At 43.1% G+C, this 23,129-nt stretch overlaps 1 protein-coding gene across 1 annotated transcript in view; it reads left to right on the forward strand.

Moving 5' to 3' along the window:
• Positions 1-16,343: 16,343 nt before the first annotated feature.
• Positions 16,344-23,129, forward strand: part of SLAMF1 (signaling lymphocytic activation molecule family member 1) — a 30,166-nt gene continuing 23,380 nt past the window's right edge. Inside the window, exon 1 of the mRNA XM_007530613.2 lies at positions 16,344-16,619. Within this exon, the coding sequence (XP_007530675.1) occupies positions 16,544-16,619 (76 nt within the window). The 5' untranslated portion in view covers positions 16,344-16,543. The remainder of the gene's footprint in view (positions 16,620-23,129) is intronic.

Here is a 23,129-nt window from a genome sequence, read left to right on the forward strand (position 1 = left end):
TGCGTTGTGCAATTACCAAGCACCAGAGATAATCCTGGTGTCAATACAAATAATGAAATGAAATGAGACAACCTCAAAAAAAAAAAAAACATACTCTACAAAGTCTGGCTAAACAAATTTTAGTGGCCTTTCTCTGTCTCTTACTGCCCCCATTCTTCTCCCTTAAATCTCTTGAATCAAAGCAAGAACTCTTAGCCTATGTCTATCCAAGCATAAAATAAGAGAAGATTGACTACAAGAACTCTATGCCCAGAACACCTTCTTGTGAGTTTATTTGCTTTTATCAGTCTGCCTGTGTAGGACTGTGGACAAAGCCTGTGCCTGGGTGTAATCCGCATAGCAGAAGTCTTGCTCTTGGGTGATGGGTGGTGGCATACCTGGTTAAGCACACATAGTGCTATACACAAGGACCTGTGCAAGGACCAGTGTTCGAGCCCCCACTCCCCACCTGCAGCAGGGATACTTCATGAGCAGTAAAGCAGGTATGCACTACAGGTGTCTCTGTCTCTCTTCTCCTCTATCTCCCCCTCCTCTCTCAATTTCTCTCTGTCCTATCAAATAAGGTGAGAGAGAGAGAGGAATAAAAATATCCACAGCAAGCTGTGTGTTCACAGTGCCAGCACAGATCCCCAGCAATAACCCTGGAGGCAAAAAAACATTGCTCTCAGAGGAAGTGAAGAGGGGTTGGAAGGTACCTGGGGGAAATGCAAATCTAGTGGCTAATCAGGACTTCCCTGAGTCTGATGACTTCCAAGATGCCACAGAGAAGCGATTCCAGTGATGACGTGGAGAGAAGAGCCCAGCCCTCCCTCAAAGCCTGGTCAGAATTAGCACATTTCTCTCACAAGCCCTTCTAGTACCTATTGTCTGCCAGGCACTGTTGGACCCGGGAAACACAAAAACAGAGAGAACAAAATTAAATAGTCATGTGAGCCACATGGGTTTAGACCCAGGAGACCCAGTTCTGGTGATGGCTTTGTAAAACCAGACCCTGAGAAGTCCCGCTGAAGTATTAATTGTAAGTCCTGGCTTTCTGGGGCTGAGGTAAAAAGTGATGTCTGAGGTTCCTTGCTTTTTTACTTTTCTCCAGATTTTACCCCTCATCTGAACTTCAGTTATGTGTCCACATGCTTCTGGGATCTCTCCATTCACATGAACCATCGACATCTCAACTCAAAATAAATTACAAGTCAATCATTCCATTTTATCTTCTTTATTCCCAGATGTGTCCCCATGTTACTTGCCCCTTCTGCTCTTCCTGTCTCAGGAAGCACATTGTTACCTGCTAGGAGATGAAATCATGAATCTAAATGCTCCCACCCTCCACACTCAGAACCAGGCACCAAATCCACCTATGAACCTGAACCTAGTCCCTGGCAGGCCTACCTCCCACCTCATTCCCACTGCTTCAGTAAAGACTGTAATTCCTTCTAACCTAACCAGTTCCCCAGCCTCTCTTTTTACCTAAATGTCCCCTTAGCCACCACACACTAAGGTCAGAGTCATGTTTCTATAGCAGAAGCATTACTAGGTCACTCATCTGCTTAAAATGTGTGTGTGTGTGTGTGTGTGTGTGTGTGTGTGTGTGTGCTGTGTGTGTGTTTGTGTGTCAACTTGAAGTCATAGGCTCAGTTCCCAGCACCACATATACCAGAGCTGAATGATACACTCCTCTCTATCTCTCTGTCTCTCTCTCTCTGTCACACACACACACACACGAACATGCACACACACACATGCACACATCCACACATCCAAACACAAATATAGGACAGATGAGATAGCATAATGATAATGAAAAAAAAAAACTTTTATGCTTAAAAATCTCAGATTCAGTCCCCAGCATCACAAGCCAGAGCTGAGCAGTGCTCTGGTCTTTCTGTATCTTTCTCTCTGTACTCCTATGTATCTCTTTCTTTTGTTAAAATAAAATAAGTGTATATGTGTGTGTCCTGAAAATACTTTTGGTGGCTCCCTTCAAGAGGAAGAAGAACTCTCCAAGAATGTGTGAGACTCATTACATATGTAAAGGTAGGAATTGAGGAGACTGTGTCACCACCTCAAAGACCCACCCTTCTTAGAAATAAATAAGAGGAGGGACAGAAATAGACTGGTAAATTCTCAGCTCTCTTGCCATATTGAGCACTGTTTCTTGTCTACTGTCATTTTAACCATAAAAAATTATGTTCACATTCTCGGGCTTTGTGGGCCTCATGACCATGGGCTGGAGAAGCATGTGAGGGAGATTATAGAGGAAGAAATGTGCTTGCCCCTGTGGGGATGAAGGGTGGAGGACAGAGCAGAGGGAGAAGATGAGGCATTTGCAGTAAAGGCTCCTACTGGCTCCTTGGGGGCACTTGAGTTAGGTAGTGATCCTTGGACAGATCATTAGGCCTGGGTAGCCCTCCAGGAAGACACCAACTAAGGCTAAAGAGGAGTGGGTTGGCAATGAGGTATTTGCTGTGGTTCTGGGAAGGGATAGAAGCAACTATAACCTCGCAAAACCCAGTCACCCTGGTTTCCCCAGCATATGGCCTATCTAGGTACATGCCAAAGTAATGCTTCTGTGCTTCCACTTTTTTAGTTCTTTTTTATATTTTTATTCATTTATTATTGGATAGAGGCAAAGAGAAAATGAGACGGGAAGGGAAATAGATATAGAGATGGAGATAGATAGACAGACCTGCAGCCTGCTTCACCAATCACGAAGCTTTCCCCCTGCAGGTGGGGACCATGGGGTTGAACCTGGGTTCTTGCTCACTGTAATGTGTGAGCTTAACCAGGTGTGCCACTACCTGGCATCTCTTCTAATGCTCTTTAAAACCTTACTTATTAATGAGGGAGAGCCAGAAAACCACTCAGGTATATGGAATGCCAGGAATCAAGCTTGGGACCTAATGCATACAAGTTCTGTGCTCTACCACTGAGCCACCTCCCTAAGCTACTGCACTTCCAATATTTGTTCTGAGTGTGCATCTTTGGAGGTATCTTTGCAGTAAGAACATCTCCCATTAGCATCAGGTCCACCTCAAACCCACAAGCACCATGGGTGGCAGTACAAGCTGTCACAAACAGGAATCTTTAGAAGAAGGTCTGACACTGAGAACAGAGGGCCAAGGATTTCAGATTTGAGCTAAAGATCTCTGAGACCAGGGTGAAATCCAGGACAGAAGAGAGGGCAGTGCTGTGACAGCTGTCGATCCAGCAAAGCAGTAATCCCAGAAGAGGCCAGTGACAAGAAATGATCTGGAAAGCCAAGGGCATATGGAATTGGACAGAAAGAAAACGGAAGAGCCCAGGGTCAAAGTGGAGATTGTTTCTCAGTAGTGTATCAGACAAAAGAAGAGAAATTGAGACTTGAGGTTTCCTTCACCAAGAAGTAGATCTTAAGCAAATAAGAATAAAAGTGTATGTACACCCCTGTCCTGGGGGTTACTAGTGTACTGGAGACATGAGTGACTGAGGCAGAGCAAGTGAGGACCATCAACTCTTGTACAGTCTCCCTTAAACCAACACCAGCTTCACTATTGACACTGTTATCTGGAATGAGAACAATTATTATTGATCAAGTGATACCCAGAGTCACCTATGACTTGCAGTTCCACAAGGCAGCAAGCAAGCCCACCCTTCAAAATTCAAAACCACAGTAATTTCATACAGCGATAATTAGGAAAGACAAAAACGGCAACAACCGTGGAGTGTGACTTTGACATAGATTCAAAGCCCTCCATGCACACACTTGAAAACACTGAGGTGTGACCAAGAGCTCAATTAATATTTTCATTCTGTTTCACCTTTTCTATCTGATTCACCTGGGATTTCACAGTTCCTGTTCTGTTGTATAACAGGATTCTCTTCTTTATGATATGTGAATGCCTGTGCTTCAAAGTGAGCTCTTTAGGATATTTCTTGAGTTTCTCTCCCTCTCAGACAATAGGCAGGTAGGAACCAGAAGTATTTCCAGGAAAAGGAATCTTGCCCCTTGCTAGCCTTTATAGAAATAGTAAAGGCTCTCCTCCTCCTCCATGAGTTCACTTGTATTTCTTCTGTAGAAATAGAGGGCAAGCTGAAGAACCTTCTAGACTTCCCCAAAGGAAGGCTTAGTTAGAGCTCTGCATGGAGAGAGAACAAGGTTGATGCTTGCATTCCAGGATCTTTTTTTCTTTAATTTATTTTATTTTATTTTTATTTTCTTTATTTATTCCCTTTTGTGGCCCTTGTTGTTTTATTGCTGTAGTTATTATTGTTGCTGATGTCATTGTGTTGAATAGGACAGAGAGAAATGGAGAGAGGGGAAGACAGAGAGGGGGAGAGAAAGAAACCTGCAGACCTGCTGCACCGCCTGTGAAGTGACTCCCCTGCAAGTGGGGAGCTAGGGGCTCAAACCAGGATCCTTATGCTGGTCCTTGCACTTTGTGCCACGTGCACTTAACCCGCTGCACTATCGCCCGACTTCCCCCAGGATCTTTACAGCAGTTTGTAAATGACTGAGATGATCTAGAGAACTGTGATGTACTACCTAAGGGGCGTCAGCTCTGCTGCTGGTTCCTAAAATCTATTCCTTCCTTAGAGGAATGAGATGGAGTGGAAATTGCCTTCACAGCTTCTGCTGGAGAAAGAGGTGTCCAAACTTGCTACTGTTCTGTTTAGAAAACAGAGTGAAACTATAAAATATCCAAAACTTTCAGAGTTATGGAGACACAAAGAATTCAGGGTCTAGCCAGGGATAGCCACATGGGATTCCCGAGGCCAGGGAGAACTCAGGACATCTGCGATGACAAGAGTTTGGGGAGGAAATCCTTACATCTCATGTCAGCAACCATCTCAATTTCCAGACATCTGGACTCTGAAGCAGATCTAAACCCTGAGGGGGGCTGGAGGACTCAATGGCAGCCTGGGAAGGCAGTCTTAGAATCATACCTAGAAGCACCAGAAGACCCTACCTGGTCATCTTTATGGGCCATAGAGCTCACACCCACCTTCCTGGCCTAGGTTCAGGCAACAAGTGGCAGAAAGACATGGTCCAGCTGCCCCCCAATTCCCGGAGGCCACAGCCCAGCTATAACAATGTCAGCTTGACCAACTTCTCTAGCTTGGTTGGACACCTGACTCCTCTCCCATGGGCTGACCCCCATGGTGAATTTCCTGTGCTTTCCCCAGACCAATTTTAAACTCAGTGACCAGGTTTACTAGGAGATGTTTCAGAGAGTTGGGGGGAATTTTGAGTTTTCTTTTTTTGTGAGTGTCTGTGGGGTTTTTTTTCTTTTCTTTCTTTCTTCTTCTTCTTTTTTTTTTTTTTAACTTATTTAGATATTTGGAGTTATCATGGGTTCTGTGTGGCCAGGAGGTCTCGCCTGTCCCCTCAGGACCGTCACCAAGAGGGCTGGCTCATAACACAGGAACCTCTGACAAGTGGTCTTTGACAGGGAGAGACAACCCCACGTACTTCCAGAGGGTCACCTCAGTCAGTGGAAGAGTGTCCCCCTCCAGCTGGGAGCAGGAGAAACTCACTGCCCAGCACCACTGAGACTGTTCCAGAGGTGGACTCACTCTCTTCCCTGTCAGACAGATCTCATATTCTTCTTTCTCAGAAGAGATGATTAGATCTAGGCAAAGGGAAGAACATGATGGGCTGAGGGGCAGAAGACAGTATTCCTCAAGACTTTCCTATCTCCTGGATCTCTCTATCAGAGGGACTATTCCATGAGTAATGGGCTCCTGTCCAGTGTCAGCCTAAAAACTGCCTAGTGGAGTCCTGCCTAGTGTGACAGAGAGCTGCAGTGAGTGTCAGCACATATGCAGGAATCAGATCCTATCTTTTCACTATTGGGCTCTGATCCAACCATCAGACCAGTTCTTAGTAGCTGCGCCTCCAACTGTGAAGTGGTAAGAGCTGCACCTGCTTTTACTCTTAGGAATATAATGGAGCAGCATGTGTGGAAGTTCCAGATAGCTAGGGAACTTGGTTGGTAGAATCACCTTCTTCCTTTTTCTCCCCAGTATTTCTAGGGATGCAGAGCATACTCCAGGAAAGTGAAACTCCTAATGCAGAGCTGGGGAGCCCCAGTTTCATCCAGACCCTGCCTTACTTCCTGCCAGCCTGACCCCTTTCATGGGGCAGTCACAAAAATCGAAGTAACAAAAACAGGACTTTTGAAAATGTCTTTGTAGCCAGTGAAATATATTAGATATATTAGATAATGTGATGTTTTGCCATATGCATGACCTAGATTAGAGTGTAATCATGTTTGCATTGAAGGAAGCTTTTTTTCTCTCTAAAAGAAAAAAGAAAAACCAAGAAAGAAGAAATAAGAATACGACTGTAAACAAAAAGCATCAACTACTTTTAGTGTTGCCATAAAGAAAGGCAGAACATCAGAGAAGGGTACAGATAATATATTCTTGAATCAAATGTACATGCATACTGTAAAATCTATGGAAGCCACTAAAACCATTTAAAAGGAACCTGGAACCATAGAAAAATGCTCAACCTGGGCCAAGTGGTGGCACATTTAGTTGAGAGTATACATTAGAATGCACAAGATTTGGGGGAGGAAATCCTCACATTCAAGCCACCATTCTCCACCTCTAGGGGGGAAGTTTCATGAATGGTGAAACAGTGATGCAGTTGCTCTTTCTCCTCTATCTTCCCTTCATCTCTCAACTTCTCTTTTCTTATCAAATAAACAAATAATAAAAATTTTAAGTAAAAAATAAAATCTCAATTAAAATCACAAAAGCTAAAAAGAACAGAAAGGAAAACACAAAACAGATGTTGGACTAGAACTGGTGTATTGCACCAAAGTAAAGGACTCTGGCGTGGGAGGTGTTCAGGTCCTGGAACATGATAACAGAGAAAGACCTAGGTGGGGGGTTCGAGTGTTATGTAGAAAACTGAGAAATGTTACCCATGTACCAGCTACTGTATTTTAATGTCAAATGTAAACCACTAATCTCCCTAATAAAGAAAAAAAATAATTAGAAAAATGATAAAAGAAAAAAAAATACCATAAGTTTTCACATTAACAATATAAAATGCCTTAGTGGGGAAAAAGAAATCATGGGGGCTGAGCGGCAGTGCAGTGGTACAAAGTGCAAGGGCCGGCACAGGATCCCGGTTCGAACACCCAGTTCCCCACCTGAAAGGGGTTCACTTCGCAGGCAATGAAGCATGTCTATCTTTCTCTCCTCCTCTCTGTCTTCCCCTCCTCTCTCCATTTCTCTCTGTCCTATCCAACAACAGCAACAGCTATGACAACAATAATGATAACAACTAGAAGCACAACAACAAGGGCAACAAAATAGGAAAAACAGCCTCCAGGAGCAGTGGATTTGTAGTGCAGGCACCAAGCCCCAGCAATAATCCTGGAGGCAAAAAAAAAAAAAAAAAAAAAATTCACAAAAGGCAGAACGAGAGTGGAAGGCAATACTACAAACAATGAACAAGGGCCACAAATGGGAAATGTGGTAAAAATATTAAAGGGTACATACCATTTGCCATTGGTGAGTTGAATCCACTCTCTCTAGTTAGTGGTACAGCTTAGTGGACCCAGAACAGCCACTAAAAGCTCCTTTAGCAGCACCCACCCCATACCCACACACACACATACATACCTCAGATCCTGCATCAGCTTCTTATCACTGTCTTACCAAATTATTAAAATATCTTCATTGGGAGTCCGGCAGTAGTGCAGTGGGTTAAGCACACGTGGTGCGAATCATAAGGACCCGACTTCGAGCCCCCGGCTCCCCACCTGCAGGGGAATCGCTTCACAGGCGGTGAAGCAGGTCTGCGGGTGTCTATCTTTCTCTCTTCCTCTCTGTCTTCTCCTCCTCTCTCCATTTCTCTCTGTCCTATCTAATGACGACATCAATAACAACAGTAATAATAAGTATAAGGACAACAAAAGGGAAAATAAATAATTTTTTAAAAATACTTTTAAAAATATCTTCATTAGGATGCTTTAGATTAATTGACTTTCTACTGTTGATTATTTCATATAACTAAGTAAATACAGTACTGAAATGAAAATAAGTTCCTTGCTTCAAAGTAAACATGTCTAGCTTGCACATTGTAAAGTTGGAAAAGTATAAGTAGAACCACTATGTCTCTTTTACAAAAGTCATAAGCAAGTCTTTTTATATATCACTGGGTCCAATTTACTAATATTTTGTTGAGGATTTTTATATCTATGTTCATGAGAGATATTACTTTATGGTTTTCTTTTAAGGTCTTTGCCTGGCTTTGACATTAGAGTTAAAATATGAAATGGCTCTATAGAGGAAGCGGGAGGTTCCTGCTGTCTTAGGGGTAAGAAGACTATAGATAGTTATTGCTATAATCACATTATTTGGCAATTGGGTTAACTTTGAAAAATCCCTTTGTTAGTATTTGCTGCATCATACATAACATCACCATAATTTATGTCCCTTGACATTATTTTTATATAGCTGTGCCACCGGTTGCTTCTGTTCTCCTTGGTCTAAGCTTTTAAAAGAGTCAACATATCAAAGACTCAGCCTATGTATTAAAAAGACTCAGTCTGTGATTTTAAAAGTTTGAGACATTCAATCAATTTTTCTCATATTAATTAAATAGTGATTTATATGACTACAAATTGATAGGAGTGCACATAAACATCATTCCCACCACCAAAAGACTGTGTTTGTTCAATTCCATCCGCCCCACCCCTTAAAGCTGAACATCCAGCCTCACTGTCACCCCAAGTTTTTTACTTTGGTGCCCTACTCCAAATTCAGTCAAATCCTGCTTTTAGTTTCCCTTTTTGTTCTTCTTTCTCAACTTCTGTTTATGAGTGGGATCATCCCATTCTCATCTTTATCTTTCTGACTTAGCTCGCTTAACATAATTCCTTCTAGCTCCATCCAAGATGGGTCAGAGAAGGTGAGTTCTTTGTTCTTAATAGCTGCATAGTATTCCATTGTGTATATATACCACAGCTTTCTCAGCCACTCATCTGTTGTTGGGCACCTGGGTTGCTTCCAAGTTTTAGCTATTATGAATTGTGTTGCTGTAAACATAGGTGTACACATATCTTTTTGGTTGGGTGTTATGGAGTCCTTGGGGTATATCCCTAGGCTCAGGAAGAAAAAAAAGAAAAAGAAACCTAGTATAGCCACAGGCATTTTAGACTATAACTAAAATATACCTATTAGTTATCTGCAAAAAGAGTTGAGTTGAGTACCCCTCAACTCTTCATCTGCACTATTCAAGCCTTTAGGTTCATGATTGGTCAACAATTTTTTGACTTTGTATATTAACTCTCTTTTTAGCCACCAGGTTCCAGATGCTAGCATGATGCCGACCAGACTTCCATGGACAGACAATGCCACCAATGTGTCCTGGAGCTTCAATTCCCCAGAGCCCCACCCCACTAGGGAAAGAAAGAGGCAGACTGGGAGTATGGATCGACCTGTCAATGCCTATGTTCAGCAGGGAAGCAATTACAGAAGCCAGACCTTCCACCTTCTGCATTCTATAATGACCTTGGGTCCATACTCTCAGAGGGTTAAAGAATAGTAAAGATATCAGGGGAGGGGATGGGATACAGAGTTCTGATGGTGGGAATTGTGGGGAGTTGTACCCCTCTTATCCTATGGTTTTGTCGATGTTTCCTTTTTATTAAAAGAAGGAGGAGGAGGAGGAGGAGGAGGAGAAGAAGAAGGAGAAGAAGAAGAAGAAGAAGAAGAAGAAGAAGAAGAAGAAGAAGAAGAAGAAGAAGAAGAAGAAGAAGAAGAAGAAGAGGAAAATGAGACCTAGTGGCGTAGGAGGTGGTGCAGTAGATAAAGCGATAAAGCACTGAACTCTCAAGCATGAGATCCTGAGCTCAATCTTTGGCATCACATGTGGTAGAGTAATGTTCTCTTTCTCTTTCCCTCTCCTCTCTCTCTCTCTCTCTCTCTCATTAATAAACAAATCTCTTTAAAAATGAAAACCAAAAGAATATGAAATGGAATGAATCAGGAAGTAGTTCCTCCATTTCTATTTTCTGAAATTATAAGAAAGCGTGTATATATATTTTCCTTAAATATTAAGTATATTTCATCAATGAGCATTTCTGGATTGATGCTTTCTAACTAGGAAGGTTATTAATTACTGGCTCAATCTCTTAGATGTAGGCCTATGTTGGTATGCTTCTAAATTCTGCTTCTAAGACCCCTTCTGTTTCATTGGTTTAATCCCCCCTGCTGAACACAGTATTCTATTTACATAACCACTGTTAACTAAGCACCGCCCTGCCTCCAGGGCATTGGTTTAATCCTCACTGTGTTTTGCACGCTTTTTCCTTCTCCCCACCCCCATCCTAAGTACAACCTCTTTGGACCTGACACTTCCGCCTCAGGATATATAAGGACAGGACTGTGATTAGAGATAACTTAGATTGCGCTGCATTCCACATGAATAAAGACTGAACTGCATACCACTCAACCATGAGTCCCTGGTTGTCTCTCTACCGCCCGTGAAGCTAACCCAGCCCAGCAAATGGCGCCCAAGCAGGGACTGGCAGGCCTATTTGGATTGTTTCTTTCTTCTTGTGCAAGTCCTGGCAGGTTGTGTCTTTCAAGGAATTGGCCCCTTTCATGCAGACATGCATGGACACAGAATCATTTATTGTATTACTTTTCATCTCCATGGGGTTAGTAGTAATATCCTCTTTCATTTGTGATATTAGTCATTTACATCATCTGTAATTCTTTTTTGTAGCTAGACCAGTTAGAAGTTTATCAGTTTTGATCTTTTCTAAGAACCAGGTCTAAGTCTTTTTCTTCATTTATCTTCTCTACTGACTTCCTGTTTTCAGTTCTATTGGTTTCAACTCTATTTGTTATTATTAACTGAGCCTTTTATTTCTCTCACTTCATAGTATGTCAGTTATACATCCTTTTTATCTTATTTTATAGTGGTTTCCATAGATTTTGCAATCTATATATATTTATATATTTTATATATTTGCATCTAATCCAAACCACTTTGCCACATACACCCCTTCTCTGATGCTCTGTCTGCTCTCTTTCCTCCCTTTTTTCTTTGCTTCCTTCTTTCCTTCTTTCCTTTTTATTTTATAAATTTTATTATGATAAATAAATAAATAAATATGGTAGAAAAAATTAGAGAGAAAGACAGAGGCCTGCAGCCTGCTCCACTGCTCCTGAAGCTTTCCCCATGCAAATGGGGACTGGGACTCAAACCATGGTCTACTCACATGGTAACTTGTGCGTTTAATTGTAGTGCCACCACTGGCCCCTCTGCCTTTTTAAAAGATGAGTTTCTAAACTACATTATTATCTATCTTTATTTCAAAAAGGGGGTCAGCCAGTGGTGCACCTGGTTAAGCACACAGTACAATGCACAGGATGCTGGTTCAAGCCCCTGGTCCCCACTTGCAGGGGGAAACTTCTCAAATGGTGAAGTAGAGCTGCAGATGTCTCTGTCTCACTTCCTCTCTATCTCCTTCTTTCCCTCTCAGCTTCTGTCTGATAAAAATATCTATCCAATAATAAATAAATAATTTTTAAAAATTTAAATACTATTTATAACATCTCTTGAAGGTAGAACTACTTGCAACAAATTCCTTCAATTTTTGTTTGTTTAAGAAGTCTTTGTTTCAAGGCCAGGTGGTGCCACACCCAGTTAAGTGTACACATCACCATGCACAAGGACCTGAGTTTAAGCCCTCTACTCCCCATCTGCAGGGGGGATACGTCATGATCCGTGAAACAGGTCTGCAGGTGTCGATCTTTCTCTTTCCCTCTCTATCACTCCTTGTCTTTCAATGTCTCTCTATCCTGTCAAAAAAGAAAAATAGAGTTGGGCGATAACGCAGCGGGTTACGTGCAGGTGGCGCAAAGCGCAAGGACCGGCGGAAGGATCCGGGTTAGAGCCTCCGGCTCCCTACCCGCAGGAGAGTCATTTCACAGGCAGTGAAGAACGTTTGCAGGTGTCTATCTTTCTCTCCCTCTCTCTGTCTTCCCCTCCTCTCTCCATTTCTCTCTGTCCTATCCAACACCGACATCAATAACGACAACAATAAAACAACAAGGGCAACAAAAGGAAATAAATAAATATTTTAAAAATAGAGCGGGCCGGGCAGTAGCACAGTACATTAAATGCACATAACACAAAGTGCAAGGACAGGTGTAAGGATCCAGCCCCCATTTCCCCACCTGCAGGGGGATTGCTTCACAATGGTCTGCAGGTGTTTATCTGTCTATCCCCCTCTCTATCTCCCCCTCCTCTCTCGCTTTCTGTCTCCTATCTGGCAACAACAGTGACAACAATAACAATAATAACAACAAGGGCAACAAAAATTAGAAAAATGGCTAATAGGAGTGGTAGATTCCTTTTTAAAAAATTTTCTTTATTGGGGGATTAATGTTTTACAGTTGACAATAAATAGAATAGTTTGTACATGCATAACATTTCTCAGTTTTCCACATGACAATACAATCCCCACTAGGTCCTCTGTCATCCTTTTCCAGGAACTGTACTCCTCACCCCACCCCACCCACATCCCAGAGTCTTTTATTTTGGTGCAATACACCAACAGTAGATTGCTATAACTGGCACTGAGCCCCATAAATAACCCTGATGGCAATAAAAATAAATAAATAAAGAGAACAAAAATGAAAAAGAAAATGAAAGTTTTTATTTCTCCTTTGCTTTTAAGTGATACTCTTACAGGATATATCATTAGAAGCCAGTGGAATTTTCTTCTCAACAGTAGACATTTCTAATGTTTTGTTTAAAGTTACAAAACTGAAAAATCAAAGGCAAGCTTATTTGCTTGGGAATTTTGTGACTTTTGCCTAGTATGATGAGTTTTTGAGTACTGAGAAAGTGCTTTCTCAAAACTTTATTTTATGCTACTTATTAAATATAGGCAACTATCATGACATATTCAGAGTTTGATTTGCATATTTTATACCTGCTACTATTTTTTTTTGCATGTCAGTAGTCATCAAAACAAGAAGTCAAAGTTTTGATTTGCACTATTTGCACTAATTGGGGCTTGCATGCCCCAAATACTGCCTACTCCAACGTTTCAACATGGTGTCATTGAATTCAGAGCGGGGAGAGCAGATGATACAGCACCTGTGGGCCTCTATTTCATTTCCACCATAGATAATGTTGACATCACTGTCCTTGAGAGCATAGTTAACAGTATCAGGTCCTGAAAAAAATAAGATTAGCGGGATTTGACATTTTCTTGTTTAAAAAAAAAAAAAAACAGAAGTCACATAGGCTCCTAAGCTGAATATGGGCCCCAGATCACATGAAATCGATGGGGTTTACAGTCATACCTCTTTCCCATATTTGGGAGCTACTCTCTTCCCTGATCCATCTTTCTGGTCCTTTTTCTTGGGTTTGAGCCCTCCACTCCCCATCTGCAGGGGGGATGCTTCATGATCACTGAAACCTGCATATCAAATTTCAGGCTTAGGAGAGAAAAAAAAAAACTAGTATAGCCACAAGCCCTTTAGAATATAAGTAAAATATGCCTACTAGCTATCTACAAAATGGAGACCCCCCCCCCAACTCTTTATCTGCAATACTCCAGCCTTTAGGTCCATGATTGTTCAACAATTTGTTTGGCTTTATATGTTAACTCTCTTTTCAGCCACTAAGGTTCCAGATGCTAGCATGATGCCGACCAGACTTCCCTGAACAGACAACGCCACCAATGTGTCCTGGAACTCCAATTCCCCAGAGCCCCACCCCACTAGGGAAAGAAAGAGGCAGACTGGGAGTATGGATAGACCTGTCAATGCCTATGTTTAGCAGGGAAGCAATTACAGAAGCCAGACCTTCCACCTTCTGCATCCCATAATGACCTTGGGTCCATACTCCCAGAGGGTTAAAGAATAAGAAAGCTATCAAGGAAGAGGATTGGATACAGAGTTCTGGTGGTGGGAACTGTGTGGAGTTGCACCCCTCTTATCCTATGGTTTTGTCAATGTTTCCTCTTTATAAATAAATTAAAATAAAAAACAGCCTTAGTTATTTTCTTTAAAGATTTAATTTTAAAATAGTTTATTTATTGGATAGAGACAAGAGGAAGATAGAATAGAGATAGATAGATAGATAGATAGATAGATAGATAGATAGATAGATGCCTGCAGCATTGCTTCACCACTTGAGTAGCTTCTTTGCTGTAGGTGGGGGACAGGGGCTTGATCCCCAGTCCTTACACATTGTAGCATGTGATCTCAACTGAGTGCTCTACCACCCAGCCTCAGATCTATTTAGGTACTGATGAGAGAGAGGAGGAAAGAGAGAACCAGGACACCATGCTGGTACATGCAGTGCCAAGGACTAGACTCAGGACATCACCCTTCCTAGTGTTTGGGGCCAGGTGAAGGTGCACCTGGTTAAGTACACATAGACTGGTACAAGGATCCATCTGCTGGAGGGATGCTTCATGATCAGTGAAGCAGGTCTGCAGGTGTCTGTCTTTCTCTCTGCCTCCCTATCTCTCCCTCCCTTCTCAATTTCTCTTTGTCCTATCCAATAAAATGGGAAAAATGGCTCCAGGAGTGGTAGATTCCTAGTGTCAGCACCAAGCCCTAGCAATAACCCTGGAGGAAAAAAAAAAAAAAAAAAGTCCAGTGTTTTAACTACTGTGCCACCTCCCAGGCTGCTTACTTTTGTTTTCAATATCACTTAATATGTGTAGTAATGTTTCTCAGTCAACCAGCTCACAAGTTTCCTAAAATGGGGACCACTGATTCTTAGAAATTAATACAAACTGGTTGATGACAGGAACAGCATAGCTGATGCCAGGTGAAACAGGAGAAAAGTGAAGACAAACGACAAGTTTCCACATATTACCAAGTAAGATGGTCCTGCTGCCTTTAAAGAGCCTTACTGGAAAGAACATTTGCCCCCTTTGAAGTTTGTTTGTCTGTTTGTTTGTTTTCTGTCACCAGGGGGTGGTCCCTGCACAACTTAAAGAGGCAGAAACACCACAGCTGTGACATTCCCCTGTCATGTTGATATTCAAACCTGGGCTGTGTGTTTAACAAGACACAAACCCTACTAGTTGAGCTACCTTCTGCCCATCTAAATGGATTGTAAGGGCCAGGGAAATGGTTCAGTGGCTTGAACACAGGACTTGCCTGAGGTCCTAGATTCAACCGAAGCACCACCATGTACCAGAACTGAGTGGTACCCTGGTCTTCCTATCTGTGCCTCTCATAAAAGTAAAGAAATATGCTGCTTTGCCATGTAAATGATGCAAGTTAGAGACAGGTTTGAGGAAGCTTTTATGCTGTGGTTTCTTTCCATCCCTTGCCCCCCACTCTCTTTGCCCTTCTGTCTATCTGAAAGTCAGTCTGGAGTGGTGAAGCCCCAGAGAGGACCAATAAATAACTAAAACTAAAATAAATAAGTAAATAAATAAAATTTTAAAAACAGGTCTGCAGGTGTCTATCTTTCTCTCCCCCTCTCTGTTTTCCCCTCCTCTCTCCATTTCTCTCTGTCCTTTCTAACAACTATGACATCAGTAACAATAACAACAACAATAACTACAACAATAATAAAAGGACAAGGGCAACAAAAGGGAAAATAAATAAATAAAATAAAACATTCACTGGGGCTGAAGTAGATAGCATAATGGGTATGCAAAGAGATTCTTATGCCTGAGGTTCCAAAGCCCCAAGTTCAATCCCCTGCACTACCATAAGCCAGAGCTGAGCACTGCCCTGGTAAAAAAAAAAAAAAAAATTTTTTTTTTTTAATCACTGGCCTTTCAAAATCTCTTCAAGAGCTTCTCTCAGTATTCCTGCCCTTCGGTTTATCCCACAGGAAAGCACGGATTCTTTCATCTGCTAATTTTAGTCCCTTCCTCTCAACACAAAGCGAGACATGAGCTCTACAGTGAAGCTGGCTCCTCCAAACCCAGCACAGGGCTCTCCAAATCCTACTCAACTACATCCAGACAGAACTTGCCCACAGATCAGACCTCTCCCAGCCCAGCCCTGTGACCTCAGCATTGGACCTCAGGTTGCATGGGGAAGTGTTCTCTGAAATGAAGGGACAGACCAGAAAAATATTCATCAGTTTATGAAAATTTAGCCATTCAACTTCAGCTTTGAACTAAATGATTCATATGGGTGGAAAGAGGACTGGAAGGAGGGGAAAAGAAGAGTTTTCTTTGCACTCTAAGAAGAGTTACCAGATGAAGTTGGCCAGGAAGCTGAGGGCCCTTTGCGGAGACTGCTCAGGAAAGAGGGGGTGGGGTGGGGTGTTACAGTGTCTCTACTGGTTTGGCCGAAATGATGAGACATCTCCCTTCCCGACTCCAGGACTCTGGGTGCCTGACTCGTGCTTCTTGGGAACAGCCAAGTGACTTCAAGCCTGAGAGCAGATGAGCAATCTCCAGACACAGGCAGTGAAGAAAAAGTCCCAGTGGCACAGGAAGCTGCTGGTTCCTGGTGCATAAGCAGGGGAGGCTGGGGCTGCTGCTGTGCTCAGCAAGTCACTAGTCCGTCCCCAGCCGGCACACCTGCCACCCCAGCATAGATGGATCTCCTGGGTCTCCTCTCCCTAATCCTCTTGCTGATTCTCTCCCTGACTTTGCAGCTGACCTGTCAAACAGGTGGGTGTTCATTTATGTGGGGGATTTGAGTTTCTGGACTGGGGGAGGCAAGGATCAGGGAACCTCCTGGGTGGAAAGAAGATATTGGAACCAGGACAGGGGCTCAGCTATTCTTTCTCTGGAAGTTGTCCCTGGCTTTCACTTGCCTCTTTCAAAGAAGAAGAAACTTGAAGTCCTGGGTCCTTGGGTCCCTCTGCCTCAGTAGTAGCAAGCCTTGTTTCCAGGGACATGAGGACTGTAAGCCACAGGCACCTGTCACATTCAGGGTAGCAGGCTGTGTAACCGGAGTCCTTAATGAGTGACAGCTTTTGTATGGGCATGTCTTGGGTGAAGAGCCAGGTTGGGGGGGGGGGGCTGAGATGGAGGGATGGGGCTCAGGAAGAAGAGTACCCTGGAGAAGATTCTGGCAGACAAGGGCCAAGCCAGAGTTAACATCCAATAGCAAGGAAGGGTGACAGTGGCGTGAAAAAAGATAGTAGAGGCAACAGTGTCTGCACTCAGCAGAGAGCTTTGGTCACTGTGGTCATAGTGGAGGTCACTTTCTGCAGCACAGAGGAAGAGACTAGGTTTCGTGAGGTGAGTCAGAAAGGCTCATCGGGAAGCTGCAGGTCAGGGCTACCTGTAGCAGGTCAGACACACTCCTCACTCAGTTTCAGGCTTTGTGTGGCTGGGCCTGATCCCTGCAAGCCACTGTCCTCTCCACCTAAGAAAATCAGAGAAAAGGATGCCAGAGAGAGAAAAGACCAGTGGGGAGCATCATGGAAGCCTGTTTTTTCTCTGTAGGCCTTTTCTTGGTGACATGACACTAAAAGGTGGCCCAGAGGAGAAATGGCATCAGGGAAGGGGGAATCCTGAGGTCCTGGGTGTTTTGTACTTGGGGTTTTCAAGACCGCAGATCCATCATGGACTTTTCTAGGAAAAGTCCAGTTGGATGGAAAGGGGCTGCCTGAAGCTTTCTGGTTCTGAACTTGGGGTTAAGGGCTTTGTGTTGCCACCCTTCCTTCCACTCAAACATGTCTGGGATTCTTTTGCCAGAGGTCTAGGAAAGGAATAACTGAACTAAGGGTCTAGGAAGCCAACCCAACCCAACAACTTAAAGCCATCCAAAGGAGGCCTAATCCTTCCAGAAATGTAACTTGTGATACTACCACCTTGGGAGACACATCTGAATAACCATCCAGAGTGAGGAGGTTTAACAGTGGGCTGGGTTGTTTCATCTGAGTGTTGCCTACCCAGTCTATGTGTTGTGTCACAGGTGCTGCAGGTGACTGCCCCCAGATGAAGGTTTTGGGGTCACAGGCTAGTGAGAAGCAGCCCCACCCCCAAGCACATCTACACAATTGGCATGGCTTCCTTCTTCCCTTGCATGTCTTCTGTGAAATGCATACAGAAGTTTTTTTTATAATTTTAAAAATTTATTTTCCCTTTTGTTGCCCTTGTTTTTTATTGCTGTAGTAGTTATTATTGTTGTTGTTAGATAGGACAGAGAAAAATGGAGAGAGGAGGGAAAGATGGGGGAGGGGGAAAAAGACCTGCAGACCTGCTTCACTGCCTGTGAAGCAACTCCCCTGCAGCTGGGGAGCTGGGGGCTCGAACCAGGATCCTGCAGCCAGTCCGTGTGCTTAGCGCCACATGCGCTTAACTCACTGCTCTAGAGCTCAGCTCCCGCATACAGAAATTTTACAGTGTTTTTATTTTTAAATACTCACCCAATTTGTGAAACCCCAATAAAACACAGACGGAAATGCTTTGCAAGTGGGGCTACTCAGCCACGGCAGATTTACCCAGCCAAGAAGCCCTATTCTTGTCAAGCCAGCCTTCCCAGCACTCTTAGGCTCCTCCCAATTCCCAGTCAGAGCTGTAATATTCAATAAGCCCACCTGCCCCCTCACCCCCTGACCCCTAAAGAGGAGTTTCCATTTCCTTCAGTGGTATTTTTTAAAAATTCATTTTCAGAGCAGTTTTGGGTTCACAGCACAACTAAGTGGGAGGTACAGACTTAGCCCCCCACCCCCGCTCAAGCTTAGCCATCCCCATTGTCACCCCCTTCCTCCACCCACACTTGGATGCACCTGCTACAATTAATGATCAGCCCCAGTGGGGACTGTGACTTCTCTGTGCCAGTTCTATTTCCTCCCTCACAAGAAAACAGAAGATAATTTCAGGTTCTGGACTTGAACTTGTCCCAAAGCTGACATGTGCCCATTCTATCCTGAGATGGAGAAGTAGACACTTCATTTTAAAAAAATGTATTAATTTATGTATTTATTTATTTACTTATCTGTTGGATAGAGACAAAAAGAAGTTGAGAGAAAGGGGGGGGGGAAGAGACACCAGCCACTGCTTCACCACTAAGGAAGTTTCCCCCTTGCAGCTGAGGACTAGGGGCTTGAATTGGGGTCCTTGAGCATAGTAACATGTACTCAACTAAGTGTATCACCACCTGGTCCTAGCACTACATACTTCTACTTCCCAAAAATTTCAGCCCTAGATTCAGTAATTATTTAAAGTTTTATTTCTTTCATATTAGATAGTTTCCCATAAAAGAGAGAAATGAAAGAGAAGTCAGAGTACCACTCCAGTACATCCAGCACCAGGGATTCAACTTGGAGATTCAGGCATGATAGTCCTGCACTCTTCCAGCTGAACTGTTTGAATAGCTGTTAGTAATAGATTTGAAATCAGTATATCTGAGCTATTTGGTTTGAACCTAGACTGACCATGGACGACTGTGTTTAGTCGAGTCCACTTAGGACATGTAACATAGCAGCAGCCATAGTGGATGTAGGACTAGCCCAGACACCCTTCCTCCTTCTTTGTCTGTTGAGATATCTATTAAAGGAATCACAATGGTATACACAGCCTGCCGCTCATAGACTCAACCCTGTCTAAGTGCTCTGTATATATTGTCTTCTTACTCCTTACAGCAGCCACAGGGCATCTGCACTGCTGTTCTCAGGATAACACAGAGGCATAGAGCACTTAGCTTTGCCTCAGGTACGGGTCTGACTCCAGAGGCCTGGATGAATGTGACTGGACAGGCGGATGTTGAAAGAGAAGGAAAAACTAAGATTCATGTTCAGCTCCCTTGACAAAAATTAAGATATACTTGCTATCATTGAAATCTCTGAGTTGATTTTCCTGGAATTAGAAGGAAGTGTAAGAACCTTTAGTGATCAGGGAGGTGGAGCAACAATAGAACGCATGACTTACAAGTAGGATACCCTGAGTTTAATTTCTGACATTGTGTGTGCCAGAGTGATGCTCTGGGTCTGTCTCTCTCTATTTCTCTCTCTCTCTCTCTCTCTCTCTCTCCATCTCTCATAAACATATTAAGCCATGAATTGTGTTTAGGCAAATATACATTTTAAACATTTGAGAAAATGCTGTGATTTTAGAAAACGCTCTGGTTTTAGAAACAGATTTTAAGGCCAGGAAAGTGCTGGTCCAGTAAGGCTTATGTCTAACCCCATGGGAGTACCAGGGCCAGCACCAGGGAAGTTCCATGAATGGTGGACTGGCACTGGGGTGTCTCTCCTTTCTTTCTTACTTTCTCTTTCTTTCTCTGCTTCTCCCTCTCCCCATTCTCTCTCCCTAAAATAGAAAACATGAGAAAGTTGATCTGGGGAAGACTTCTGAGTACTGGTTATAAACATGTTCCAATACCATATTAAAAAAAAAAGATTTAGCACAAAAAGTACTCTTCACAGCAAATTGCCCTGGCTTGCACAATAGCTCACTTGGATAGTCTGCTTCTTTTTCCATGTGCATGACCCAGGTTCAAGCCTGGCCTCCAATGCATTGAAGGAGATTTTGGTGCTGTGGTAGCTCTCACTGCTTTTTTCTTTGTCTTTAACTAATAATAATAAATTAAATAAAAACAATAATAAAATAATTTTCTTGATATTAGCACGGTACCCAAAATGTATGGTACTACTCATACATTCATGAGTAGTAGACAGAGACTTGCCTTGTAGTCAAATGTTATTAAAAGGCTCTATAAATTGGGCCCTGGTGGTAGCACACCTTGTTGTTATAATGCACAAGGACCTGGGGTCCATCTGCAGGGGAAAGCTTTATGAGTGGTGAAACAGTGCTGCAAGAGTCTATTTCCCTCTGTATCTCTCCTTACCCTCTTGATTTCAGTCTGTCTCTAATAAATAAATATAATAAATAAATAAGAAGAAGAAAAAGATTTTTTTTTAAAAAAAAAGAGGGCTCAGAAATCCTATCTAAACAGAGAATTTCCCCTTATCAATTATAATTAAGGAGAGCAGCCTTCAGTTGCCTTGAGCCTATTTTGGCTTTGGGATTTTTGCTTTTCTTTATGACGTAGAGTGTTACAGATTTTAATTTCTTTATTTTTTAAGTTTTATTTATTTATTTATTCATTCATTCATTTAGTAGATAGAAATAGAGAGAAGCTGAGATGGAAGGGGGAGATAAAGAGGGAGAGAGAAAGAGAAACACCTGTAGAACTATTGTACTACTCATGAAGTCCTCCTCACAGATGGGGAGGGGGGTCTGAACCCAGTCCTTGCACACGATGACATGTGCATTCAACCGGGTGCCCCATCTCCCAGTCCCAGTTGTTAATTTCACACTCTATGGAGAAGGGGTGGCCACACCCACCACCAGACTTAAATAATGTCATTATGCCAAAGAGGCCCCTCTACCCAATGCCACTGTCACTCCCAGAGCACCCCCTGGAAACTGTGCATCTCTTCCACTGAAAACAACCCTAGCACTGGGGGTAGGGGGGCAGGAAATGCTGTCACACACATGAAAGAGAGGAGTTGGGGGAAAGAGAGAGAGAGAGAGAGAGAGAGAGAGAGAGTGTGTGTGTGTGTGTGTGTGTGTGTGTGTGTGTGGTGGAACCCCTTCTCAGGGAAAGGCTGGTCAAATGCTGCTCACTGGAGGAAAATCTCCTGGCTCCCATGAGTCACTCTGCTTTCGAAGTAGAAGATACTGAACAGGAAAGTGAACTGGTGTTGACAGAAACAAATGTCTCCTCCCAGTTCTGGGGAGAATCTGAACTACATGCCCTGGAAAACTCTCATCAGTCAGCCTGAGGTATTTGAGGAGCAGTCCCTCCACAGCAGGGTTTTCTGAGCCACTTTAAAGGCTTTGCTCATTTTTCCGCTCAGGGTGGAGGAGGCACCTGACCCATTCACCTGGGCTGCTCCGTCACGCTTGGCACATGGCTGTAGGCGGAGGAGGGTCTCTCCCTGATGGAAGAGAGGTTCCACACCCCCCCACACACACACACACACATGGCCTCCTGCCCTACCTCTTATCTAACCCCTCTTTTTCTTCTTTCTCCTATTTCTTTTCTTTCCTTTTGTCTTTGATTCTCTTTTTGACTACTTCTCTGCCATATCCTATGTACCTTTCTCCCCACTTCTCATCCATCAGCAGTTCCAGGTTTTAGAAATAAACCAGGTACACAACTGGGTTAGGTGAGGAGAAGGGGAGGTGTGGACAAAGGGAAGGTGGGGGTTTCAGGTCGATCGGTGTCTGTCCTCTGCATCAAATCTAGAAAATAGCATTGTGTTAATGATTCTTTTTTAATTGAGTGAGAGATTAGTGTACCATTCTACCATTTATCATGTTCTATTTGCTTAAAACTTTTCCTTTTTTTTAACAACTTAACTATTTTTGTTTTGTCTTTTATTTTATTTATTATTGGATAGAGAAATTGAGAAGTGAGGGGGGTAGAGGGAGAGAAACAGAGAGACACCTGCAGCTCTACTTCACCACTCGTGAAGCTTTCCCCTTGCTGGTGAGGACCAGGGGCTTAAACCTGGGTCCTTACACACTGTAGGGTGTGTACTTAACCAGGTGCACCACCACCTGCCTTCCTCCCCGCCTTTTTTTTAAAAAAAAGATTTAAAAGAGAGAGAAAGAATTAAAGAGACAGACCAGAGCACTGCTCAGTTCAGGCATGTGGCAGTGCCAGACATCAAACCTGAGGCCTCTGGAACCTTGGACATGCAAGTCCTATGCTGTGACACTGACCTCTTTCCTCAGACTGATACTCCATTTGTTTTCATGTGGGATGGGGGATGGGACCCAGGGCCTTAAACATGAAAGTCCTGTGTGTTCCCCACTGAACCAGCTCCACTGCCCTGGTAATGATTCTTAGTTCTGCCTCAGACCCCAGGTCTCTTTAAGAGATCATATTTAGGAGCATGCATCTGCTTACCTTCACGAAATCTGCACACAATTCCCAGGACCAGGACACTTCAGGACATCTCTCATGCACATGTGACTTGAGTTTCCTGTCTCCCCTTGATCTAGAGAAGTGTAAGTTCAGATCATATGGATACTAAGTTCACTCCATTACTCAGACAGTCAGAATCTCATATGTGTTTCTGAAAGAAAGATTCAATATTCTTCCCCATTCTCCTTTACAGAAACACCAGCAGTATATTCTTTGTTTAATCAAAGAGCTTTCTGTTAAAAGATTAGTGTGTCCATAACACTTAAAATACCTGATTGCTTTTCTCA

Source organism: Erinaceus europaeus, chromosome 9 (assembly GCF_950295315.1).
Source record: "Erinaceus europaeus chromosome 9, mEriEur2.1, whole genome shotgun sequence".
Taxonomy (NCBI): Eukaryota; Metazoa; Chordata; class Mammalia; order Eulipotyphla; family Erinaceidae; genus Erinaceus; species Erinaceus europaeus.